This window comes from Tauraco erythrolophus, chromosome 4, assembly GCF_009769465.1.
Source record: "Tauraco erythrolophus isolate bTauEry1 chromosome 4, bTauEry1.pri, whole genome shotgun sequence".
Taxonomy (NCBI): domain Eukaryota; kingdom Metazoa; phylum Chordata; class Aves; order Musophagiformes; family Musophagidae; genus Tauraco; species Tauraco erythrolophus.
The window spans coordinates 72,247,547-72,259,533 of NC_141468.1; the positions used below are offsets into that span (position 1 = coordinate 72,247,547).

The window sequence follows — 11,987 nt, forward strand, 5'->3', positions numbered from 1 at the left end:
ATACTGTGTATAGCCGTGCCTTGTGTAATTTCTTAGTTTCCTTGGGAATGTGGTGAGCCTTTTTTGTCCTGGATGATTTTGGAAAGCTGAAATTTGGGCCGTATTCAATTACGAAATGGTGAAAACATGCAATAAATCATGCCAGAGTTTATTATATATGAAAGTGCTTTCCATTTGAGGGAATTGTGTTAATGCTACTCTATACTGCAAGTTGCTTGTGGCAGGAAACACCGTTTCATTTTGTATTTGTACAATACCAAAGTACACTCGTGTCTCTGGCCAGTACAAGGTCACCAAGAAGCAATGTAACACATAGTACAATGGTAGAACTCCACCTGCTGTTTTTTTCTGTACATTACAGCTAAAATTAGACAACCACTGAATTTTAAAGAGAGGAAAAAAATTATTTTGGCCATAACTTCTGCTTCTTTATTTAAGGAAAGAAAGGACTGTACATAATACTCAAGCTGATAAATTTGTTATCCTCTGGTGACCTGACAGATGCCACTGAGATCCTGGGCACCTGCACAGTCCAAATAGCTCTACACTGCTGAGATGGAAGAGCAACCAGTTGGGCTTTTCATTGGGGAAGATAATGAGTTGCAACACAGTTTTGTCTCAGTTCTCTATTTACGCTCTGTGTAAGCAAAGAGCAAATACACAGGTCTTTCCCTTGCTGTTGTTCTAAGCTTTATGTGGGTAGAAATACAACAGTTTGTAGGTTACAGCAGCAGAGCCTGTGGTGGTTGTACTTGGGAGGATTATTATGGCCATAATTATTTGCAGGTCACTCGTGGGTTGGTTCTCTGAGAGCTCAGTCATGATGTCTATTTACACGCTGGCTGCTTTATTTCTCTCATAGTAGGTGTTCGCCTTTCAGAAGGAAAGAAGGAGGAACTGTAAGAGAAGAAAAGGCTCCTCTGGAGTAAAGGATTGTCAGCAAGATTTAGTCTTCCTCTGAACCTCTGCCTCGAGAGTAACGTGAATTGGCAGAATTCCTGGGAGAATTCCTTGATTTTTTCACTGAAGATGAGGGGAGATACGAGATGTGGTAGGAAGGGAGCAGCATTCAACTCTTGTGGCCTTTGCAAGGAAATACAATAATATTTTACATTTTAACTTATTTTTAGAGTTATGCAATTATATTTGACTCAGATATAATTACAAAGAGAGTTTTTACAGCAAGTATTTCTTTTTCTAGAAACTGTTTTAACAAAACTGAAACACTTCTTTTAAATATATCAGCTTTGACAGAATTTAACCATCTTTTGGAAATGAACAAAAAAGTCAAAAGCAAACAGAATAGTCTGTTATAATGTGCATAAGGAGAATATTTTGTTTCCATATTCGAATGGAAAGAGGCAGCCCACCTTGTTGGCTGAGCTTTTGATCTGTGTGCGCATGGTATGGAAATGAAGGTCAGTGAAAAAGAACTGAGGACGTCTCTGGATAAAACGAGGAAGTAGAGCTATGGGAAAATTTAAGCTATGGAAAAGGCCAGCTTGTGGAAAAACTGCGGATGAAGCTCCCTACCCAGAGAACATGGGAAGGGAAGGAGCAGAGCCAGAGAGTTGCTTTTCCTGCCCTTCTCTGCTCCCAGCCTGCGGCACGTGTAAGTCCGTAAACCACTGCCCATCCAGGCGTGTTTTGGAGGAAGTGTGTGCTGTTGGGGAGGTGTGACAAATTCACAGATCTCGGAGAAGGGTGCAGAGCACAGCACTCAGTAAAGGACAGTGATGCCGTCCAGCCTATCTCCTCATCCCCTGCTCCTGCCTCCTGGTGAGGGAGCTGAGGGCAGGGGAGAGGAGCGGGAATGCCCTGATTTATTCATAGATTCATAGATTTCTAGGTTGGAAAAGACCTTAGAGATCATCGAGTCCAACCATCCCTAATCCCCATTAAACCATATCCTCAAGTAGATCATCCACCCTATTCTTAAACACATCCAGAGATGGGGACTAAACCACCTCCCAGAGAGTCCTGCCCAGTGGTTAACTCCTGAAGCTCCAGGTGAAAGGGTGACCACCATGTCCATCTGTCCGTCTGTCTTTGGATTCTGAGTTCTTGAGTTTCAGGGCCCTCTTTGCCACGGCAGCTGGTGCGTGTTCTCCATTGCGACAGGTCGGGTCTTCCTCTTTTACCGGCTGCCTTCCTCGCCTTGCCAAGCTGCACCCCACCCGGCACAAAAACCCACGGAAAAAAGCCAGCGCTTCTACTAGGGCAGCACCGTCCATCTTCAGCGGGGTGGCAGGCCCTCGCTTATACTCCGTGCTGTGCAGGTGACGACAAAACCAGTCCCCTCCGACAGCAGCCCCGCGGTGAGGGCTGGGGGACCCCACAAGGGAGCACTGCCGGAGCGGAGGTAACGGACCCACCGAGTCACCACAGAGCACTCAGCTCCCATCGTGCGGCTACCAAGGGAAAGCCCCCGCCGTATCTTTAAGGGGTACCGACACGAAGGGCGCACCCGAGCTGTGCCCGGGGTGCGGCCGGTAACCCCCACCCGCAGCGCAGCCAGCGGCTCCGTGCCCGCCGGCCGCGCCGCCGGGGCAGGGCTCCCCGCGGGCCCCGGGCGGCTCGGCGGGCGCAGGGAGGGGCATCGGCAGCCCTGCCCGGGAGGCGAGCGCCGGGGGAAGCGGCCCCGCAGCTGCCGGGAGAAGCGCAGCCACGGCGACCCGCGCCCTAGGGCCGGGCCCGCGCCCGCTGCCCTGCGGCTCCCCCACCGCCTCCGGCCGGCCGACCCCGTGCAGGAGGCCCGGTGCGGGCCGCGCCGCTCGCCCGGTGCCAGTTGGTGCCCTCCGTTCGCCAGGGGGAGCCAGCAGCAAGCCCGGCGAGGCGCAAAGCCCGAGCCCCTGCCGAGGCAGCCGGCCAGGGCGCCCGCAGGAGGGAAGGGGCGAGCCCGCGGCAGCTCCTGTTCAGGCGGCCGGGCTCGCTCAGCAGCCCAGAAGCAGGCCTGGGGTGGCCGGAGGTGCTGCTCGGAGGCCTTCGGAGAGGGGTGGAGCAGCTGCGGAGGGAAGGGGGAAGCCGCTACGGCGGGGGTGTACTAAAAGTTGGGAAGAAGCACGAGGATGGAGGCTGAGGTGCGGGATCCTGTGCCAGGAGGCGGCGCAGCGCTCAGGCACGGCTTCCTGGTGTCATAAGGGAGGCCGAGGTTGGATAATGCTGCTTTTTGCTGCGCTGGTCTCTTGATTAAGCTCTCCAGCTTGCAAGCCACCAAACTTCGGGTCTTTTTAGTGAGCTGTCATCTCTCCGTTTAGGTGGTGTTAGGTGCCCCTTTTAGGCAGCCTGTGGGTAGTGCCAAAATGCACTGCACCTGGGTTTGCCCCCTCCCCTTCTCCTCCCCTCTGTGTAGGGAAGGTTTCACCCTCCAGGTCTCTCTTCCTCTCTTCTAGATGGAGCCAGAAACAGAGTCTGTATGTTCTGTTTTCCAGGAGCCTCGGAAAAGTGATACTGCGGGACGTACGGGTGAGATGTAAACTCTGCTATTTAAATCCTAGAGAGAAGCTTGAGGCTCCACCAGGTGGTACTGGGGGTGTTGCCTTCCTTCTTCTTAGATGGCTGCTCTCTTCTGCGTTGCTAGGATGGTATGGAATGCTAGGCTGGGGCAAGGTGGTCAGTGGTGGTTTGTGTTTCTTTCTGTTGTGAGTTTCTAGTAGCTGTTTTAAAAGAAGACAATCCAGTTCATTTGGAGTGAAGGAAAGCTAGCACACTTATCTTTTTTGGGGTTTTTCGTGGGTGGGCAGGGTCTGAGGGAGTTGTGCAGCTGCGTCTGAAATGCGTGACTCCCCAACTCTGGATGGGAACAGAGAGTTGTTCAGTTCTCATTTCACTGTTACAGACCTGAGGTCTCTGCATAAGCCTCTGGGAATAATCAGCCACGTGGCTGTAGAATGAGGGAATGACTTGCTCCTGTGAGAAGGAGTCTTCATCCCTCTGGGAGAAAGCTACCTCTTAGGTGTAATTCCTTGATGTAAGAGGAGTCTCGCTCCCCCAGTATGTGTGTTTTTCTTTTATTGCTGGTATTTAGATCTTGGCGGTTGTGGCTATGTAAATAGAGTGCGTTTTGTCAAGGGCGTGTTACTTAACAATTATATTCTTTGGTGTCATAGAGGTAGGACTGAAATTGTACTGCAATTTTACCTTGAATGTGGAAAGCCTGGGTTTTTGTTAGTGGAATTGTCAATCTTGATGTGTTAAATGGAAGTATATGTAGCGTGAGTAACTGGATATTTTAATGTTAGATCAGAGATACTTACGGCTAAGTCCTCTATTTGAATTAATAGTAAACATCTTAAGATGCTTGCAAAAATCAAGCTTTGATAAGTGCGCGTCTGGTGATACAATTCTGTTAATGCTGAACTAATGTAACTATAAAATTTAGTCAGCAGAGTAACACAAACAAAGCTTACAGTGGGGTGTGTGATGATACATAGTGATTTGTGAAATACATAGGTTGCATTCTTTAGGAAAGAAGGGGCCATGTTTGAATGTTTCCTGTGAACTTCCTCGGAAAGCAGTTTATTTATCTTGTCTCTACAAGAAAAATAGGTGTCATGCTAGATCAAGATATGAAAGACATAGTAATAGTTAATTGGCAATTAGATAATTTTTTTAATCAATAAAGATTTAACTCCTTTGACTTCTGATGCATGAATATGCAGTATCCCTATAATAATTATACCTGTTCTTGTGATAATTGGGGGGAAAAAAAACACCTGATGTGCCAACCTGTAAAAGAAGTAATTAAAATTTTTTCAGTAAATACTAAGTAACACAAGTTAGAAACAACCTAAACCTCCCTGTTGATTTTGCCTAATGAAGATTAAGGAGACTTTTTTGTGTTGAGCCATTCCCACCCAGACGCACAGCGTTTTGAAACAGAGTTTTAATACTAATTTAGTAGGTTTGGAAGGCTTTTGAGCAAAGTCTGCAGGAACAAATAGCTAGAAGTAGATTTTTTTTTTTTTTTATGGGTAACATGTTTCAGAATCTTCCTTTTCCTTCCTTCGTTTTGGCAGTCATCTTTTGACATTCCCTGAGGGGAGGAAGAACAAGGAAATGGGGAGGGGAAGGAAGAGAAGAGGTAGGTTTCTTACCTCTCTCTCCTTCCCTGTGCCACTTTTTATTTTCTTTGTCTTCTTGCCTCAGTCTTCTGTCATTTCCCTTCCTCTTTGGAAAAGGGGAATCTGGTGCAAGTCGATGTTAGGCCTGAGAAATTCAGTTATTCCACAAGGAGCAGCTTATCTGTCTCAGGGAAGGAGGAGTGACAGATTGCTCTCTTACTCCATCAGGGGACTGCATTTTGAGTGACAATGAGGAAGAGAGGGGCATTCCGGGGAACCTTAAGAAAGACTTCACTACTGCTTCACTACTGCTTCAGCTACCTGAAGCCCACAGCTTAAGCTGTGGGGCAGCCCGTAATAAACCCCCTCACCAAAAAGGAGCCTCCAGGAAACTCGCCGTCATCGCTGATGGTCAGAAACCCTTCAAGTGTACAGAATGTGGGAAGAGCTTAAAGGGAAGCACCATGCTCCTGAATCACCTGCAAACCCACACAAGAGAAAAAGCGTTTGAGTGTGAAGAATGTGGGAAGAGCTTTAGCAGGAAGGCCAACCTGGTGGTGCACCAGAGAACCCATACGGGGGAGAGGCCTTACAAGTGCAAGGAATGTGATAAAAGCTTTAGTCATCCCTCAAGCCTTATTGCTCATCGCAAAACCCATGTGAAAAAGAAAGGCTCTTTCTGCACCATGTGTAGGAAAAGCTTCAGTGAAAGCGCAGCTCTCTTCCAGCATCAGGGAGTCCATACAGATGAGAAGCCCTGTAGGTGTACCAAGTGTGGAAATAGCTTCTGTCTGTGCTCAAACTTCATCGATCATCAACAGATTCATTTGAGAGAGAGACCCAGTGAGCACACAGCAGGTAACTGAGTTAAGATCTGTTGAGTTTTATTTCAAGCTGTACAGACTCACAGATACTGTCGTCTCCCTTTGTTTCTAAACACTTCCCCCTCCTTGCTGTGGGTATGAATGGGGGAGGTTTGTTTGGGTTGGTGGGTTTGTTTGTTTGTTTTTCTTCCTGTATAATATATTTATCTCTGCCATTTGGAGAAGTGCCTTGAAAATGCCAAAGCTGAAATTTAGGCTTTGCCATGAAGGCTGCAAAGCTCTCAGATCCCACTAATTCCTCCTTCGTAGTGTTGCCTGATGTCTAGCCCTAGATCTTCAGAATTGCTCAGCCAACAAAATACTGAGCTTAGGGAAGTGGAAGGGTTTTAGACTGTGAATCAAGGTCTTGGTAATCTCTAGCAGCTAATTTTTGTTACATGTGGGTATTACATGACCAGCTTTTTGTCATCTGCAGTGGGAAGTCTCTGTTGGCCATCCCTCTGTAATACTCTTAGCATAGCACAAGCTGTCAGGCAAACTGTTTAAAGTAGGGAGTTTTCTGGAGTTTGCAATATTCCATGTTCTTGTAATGACCAGAAACTCTTGAGATAAAAACAGACATTGTGGTTTTTTTTTTTTTTTCTGTTGTTGTACCTTTACATGGGCAGTGGCTTTATACTTGGTCAAAAATGTTTTAATTTTTAGTCTTGAGTCTTGCCTAGCCTCCTATAGAATTATTCCGGGTTTTGGGGTCTTGGCCACCAGATCATGTAACAGCAGGGCAATTAAAACATGAGGCCGTATGAGTAGAAGGTGTTTTGTGTGTGAGTTTTTTTGTGTTTTTCTTTTAATTGGTTTTATTTTGTTTTTCCTCCTGAAAAAAAATTTCTAAGCAGGAGAGCCTTTCATCTTAACAATGGAAATAATAATGAATAATAATGTAGTTAGAGTGAAATGGCAAAACTGAATTCCTAATGTAGGGTTTAAGACCACTCAGTCCATAGATACAGAGAGATGGCCTAGTAACTCTGCTAATGAACTCTAAAGATGGGACCTTACACTCCTAATGTTTGCTTTTTTTATTCCCTCCCTCCCCCCCCCCCCCCCCGAGGGCTTTTAATATTTTTTTAGATGTAAGAGTTTATAATTCGTAAGAAAAAAAACCCCAAACATATTCTCATTTTTACCCTGGCAGTTGGCCAGTAATTAATATCAGATCAGCCTAACGCTGTACCTGCTCCAAAAGAAAGTGTGCAAACTTATTCTGGAGAAACTGTTGGCTACTGCATCGTTGTGATTGAAGCTCTGTAATAGAATTGCTTTTATGATCAAACATATGCCACATTGGCCTTGCAATGTGTGGATTAGGAATGAAACTTGTTTTGTGTATCTGGTATAATTTGAAAGAAGAAATGTGCATATTTATAACTTACTTTTTTACTAAATCTGAGTTGACCTATTCCTTCGCAGCTCCCTCAATCCAGCTTTGCTTCCTAGCCCCGCCCCCCCCCCCCCAAAAAAAAAAAGGTATGGGAAAAGCAGGAGGAAGGTATCTTGACTGTGATAAACCCCAAGTCTGTAATGTTTCAGGGATCTACATTTGCCTGGCCTTTGTTCTGGTTTGGCTTAGTTTGGGCCAATATGTGACTTGAATGAAGTTTTAAGTTTAAAACGTGGGCGAGAGGAAGGGTTGTTACTGAGCTGCCTTTTCCTTCCGTGGAAGCTTTTGAAAATGCTGACCTAGCAACTGGTGATAAAGTGGGCTCTTGGTTTACACTGTCTTCCTTTTAGATGCAAACCATTCTAAATTTACATCTCTGCATCATAAAGAAGGGGGAAGGTGTGGTGCAGAGAAACGTGAGCCAGGTGACTTGAATCTTGTTCTTGAAGAGTGTAAGTATAAAATTAGGCTTCTAAATTGCCACACCCAGTTGTTTTAGATAGCAAGCATTAACAGTCTCTTCTCTTTGTACAGTGAAGAAAATGAGGGAAAATATGGATATGCTGCTTCTGAATCAGCAGAGTCAGCTGCAGGTCCTGCAAGAAATTCAGAGACAACTGAATATACTCCTCCCAGGCAATGATCTCATTAATGCAAACGTCTATAGCTTAGGACTTCTGCTAGGACGTCAGGCAGCTGCAGCGGCGTCTCTTTCTTTTCCCCTTCGCAATCCTAGCAGTCTCCTCCCTGAAAATGCTAGTCGCTTATCCCAGTCATCTGCTCCTGGAAATCTGCCTGCTACTCAGATCCCAACCCCTTAATATCCTGCTGCTTCTAGAGCTTGATCACCTTTGTGCTGTGAATGTATCCAATGTAAAGGAACGTGACTACTGTTTTGTACTGTTTTCTCGCTCAAACATGTGATCTCTGTGTTATAATGTTGAAATTGTAGTGCCTGTGAAGATGCTGACCATACACTCAGTCTTGGAAAGATAACATGCCTCGGATGCATCGGCAAACAGCAGTTGATCAAATCCACTGCCCATGTGCTGTTGAGGCATGCCGACATTTTGGCCAGTGATGTATTTTGTCAAGGCAGCTCAAGAGATCTTTATCACCTGAGTATAGTTAAGTGCAACGTCCATACATAAGATAAAGCATAAAACTTAAGCATATTTTTCTACCTGATGTCTTTAATATGTACTTGGGCAATTGGACCTCTCGTAATGAGCTGAAGGTAATGATAAAATCATCAGGATGCTTTAAGCAACTCCTGTTAAGTCTGATGTGTATACAGAGGTGAACAACAAGCTTGTGTAAAAGTGAAATTTAACTGCACCTCTATTCCCAGCATCCATTTGCAAAAGCTGCCTTCATTCAGGAAGGCTTTAAATTAGGTGACCTTAGCTGATCCTTAGGCAAGCATCACTACTAAAACGATGAAAAAAATTTCTGTTTTTTGTTTAAAACAACCAACCAACCTCCCCTCCAAAAAAAAAAAAGAACAGAAACAAAACAACAAAATACCACCATTCAGGTCTGCCTTGCCTACTAAGAGTTTATGAGGAAAAGCCAGATTGGTTTATAGGACACTTGTTCTTTTTTTCAAAGCCGAACTGATTTGAGTCTGTTTTTAGATATTCTCTCATATCCTATTTGTTACGTGTTGTTGACTGTTACATATTAGTTCACTGGGGGTAGTGCTGGGGTAAATAATTCCCGTTTGGGAAGGAACACTGGAAGCTCAGGTGCACCATCTTGTGAAGTCTGCAGGGGGAAAATTTTTTCAATTGTTTTATTCCCCCCCCCCCCCCCGTTCCTGCGGGACTCTGACTTTTTTTTTTTTTTTTAAGGCTAGTTGATTGCAGAGTTTTAAGGAGTGTGAATCCTTTCTACCTCTTTGTTTCTGCCAGTGACACAGGCTAGTAGCCATGTCAGAGCCTTTGAGCTTCAAAAGTGCAAAAAAGCTTTGCACAGCTGCTGGGATAAAGAAACTTTGGGGCTTGTGCCTATGCCAGTCTTTCCCTTGAACTGACATTGTGTTTATGGGTTGTTGGCTTTGTGGAATTTTTTTATGATGCCTTGTTAAAAGGATGCACTGTTAGTAATTAATAAAATAAGATTTAGATTTAAAGAATAGGAAACACTACTTAACAAGTTGTCTTGTTGGTGACAGTGCAATGATGTCAGATTCCGGCCCAAAGATAAAACTCTGTGGGATCGGCTATGACTCTTTCTGTGTGTGTGAGTACAGACTGCATATCACACACTGGTTCTTATGTAGGGTTTTGTATTAGTCTTAACTCAGTCGGTATTCATTTAAGCCAAATTGAGAGGCCTTAAAGGGTATTTCTCCAGTGTGGACTTGTACTGAAATGTTTGGGATGTGTTTGCCGTCAGTTGAGCGTGTCAGTCGTGTGGCTCTAGACTTAAGTGCTCCAATAAGAGTTGCTAACATTCTATGGAAACTCTGGGGTATTGTTCATAATTTCTTGGATGTTTAATTTCATTTTGCTTAGAGACAGAATCCCCTCTTCAAAGCAATGGTTAAAGTTTGTATTTTAGTGTTTTTTAAGATGTTCAGTATTAAAACTTTGCATTTTTGTTAGAAATTAATCTTTGGTGAGCTTCTGTCCTTTATAAAAGAGCACCAGTGCTCAGGTTTTGATACCTGAACTGGAGTTCAGTTACTGTAATGTATGTGCCTTCCCTGGCTCCTTCTGCTTTGCTCCTTCTGTCTTCCCCTTTCCCTGCATCTAGGCATCTCTGTATGTTTCTGTCTTTGGATACTCCTGAAAAAGAAGACATAGCTAAGTCTGCCAATTCTGCGCATTAGACCAGGTAAGTGGGATCTCTTATTTGAGGGCTTGGGTAGGATTTTTCGCCTGTGGGGAGGGAGTTTGTATGTGATGTTTCTGTTCATAGCTGGCAGGCTCAGGAGCAGTTTGTAGCAAACCTAAGGTGAGCTACATCCTTTTATGTTGGTGTTCTCTAATGCGTTTGGTCCCATTTGAACCTGAAGATAATCAAGTCCTGAAATACCTCTGAACTGCAGATGTACTGGGGACTGGGGAAGTGTTGATGTAGAGCAGCACAAGAAACCATCATGCTTCCTATTTTTGGGTTACCTCTCCTTCTAAGTAAGTGAAAGTGGAAGACAGAAGTCTTTCTCCTCCTATCTTCCCAAGCACTTAAGTGCTTCTGAAAAACACCGTTGCTAAAAATACACCTATTCCTAGGTGGAGTGAGGCTTAAGGGCTTCTTGACCGTGTCGGAACATATCCGGAATGCTTCCTGCCTCTTTTTCTTCCTTCTGTTGCTCTTGCAATGATCTAAAAGGGTCTGCGGGGCAATATCTGATAGCCTGCCAGGGATGCTGGAGAGCTTTGCGGTGACCACATATATATAAGAGGATACTACAGATGCTCTCCTGGTGAACTTTGAGTCTGTGGTCTGTGCAGGTGTGTTCGCTGGGGACTGTTCAATGTGTAGACAAGTGAAATGTAATCTGGAGGAGATGCGAGATTTAGTATCTCAAGCATGTTAAAAAACAACCAACCAACCAAACCAAGTATCTGAATGCAAGGAAAGGGCTAGAATTCATTCCATGCTTAAAATATTGGAGTTCTGCAGGCAGGAAAATACAGTCCTTTTCTACAGTCTGCTTTCTGAAGGAAAAGTCTATTAAAACATCCTGATTTTAGCCATATGAAGGAAGTGAGAGTCTAAAATCACATTTATCTATTTCCATTCCATTTTAAGTTATGGTAGCTCAGGATGTTGGCACCAGTGAGGAATGTATTTGTAAATAGAAATGTTCCCACTGCTTTAGCGCTGCTTTTCTTGACAAACTGAATAGCTTGCTCAAGGCCTGTTAGAGGTGAGGGTTTGATGTTTTCCTCCATCTCCATCTTCTGTGATTAACTTCTGTGACTCTGCTTATATCTTGCGGCTTCAGTCCCAAAATGATTTTTTTCTTTTCCCTTAAGCTTTTGGATTTTTTTGTAAAAACACCTAGCAGTTCCCTGACACCAAGCAACAAGTCATAGAAATCAAAATTCAGTGCCTAGAAGGGGACAGTGCTGTTTCTAGTAAAGTGTCAGAGCAGAGCTGCCATGCGTGTGAGGTTCTAAGAGAGTCAGTGGGCTCAGAGAAGAGGGGTGTCACGTTGGAGTTGGGAGACACTCTTCTCTTTTGTGCAGAACTCCTCCTTGGTGAAGTTCTCTGCCATATCACCAGTAACACTAGGACCTGCAAGGAGCGTCATTGCTGGTCAGGGCTGTGCTGGATGAGTGGTCCTGCTGTACGGTCGTGGGCAGCATGAAAACTGTTGTCAGTGCAGTACAGAACAGTACTTAGTGGACCTAAATGTGTCTCTGGCCCTGTTTTGTGCAGGAAGGTATGGAATAGGTAGAGGAGGTGACAAGAAGAATAAGAGACTGTGGGTAGGGTTGTAACAGATGCAGAGATAAGGATGAAAGTACCAAATCTTGATACTTTAAAAAAAATCCAACTAATTATGGGAAGCAATGACTTTCTGTTTGTCTGGTCATAGAATCATAGAATGGTTAGAGTTGGAAGGGACCTCAAAGATCATCTAGTTCCAACCCTCCTGCCATGGGCAGGGAAACCCTCAACTACACCATATTGCCCAAAGCC

General features: G+C 44.7%; 1 protein-coding gene across 1 annotated transcript; it reads left to right on the forward strand.

The window, feature by feature from the left end:
• Positions 1-3,392: 3,392 nt before the first annotated feature.
• LOC104377376 (uncharacterized) lies at positions 3,393-8,149 on the forward strand. The gene is made up of 4 exons (XM_009984162.2): positions 3,393-3,465; positions 5,292-5,921; positions 7,679-7,780; positions 7,863-8,149. Exons 1-4 carry the CDS (start codon positions 3,393-3,395, stop codon positions 8,147-8,149), a joined length of 1,092 nt encoding a protein of 363 aa, XP_009982464.2.
• Positions 8,150-11,987: the final 3,838 nt, after the last annotated feature.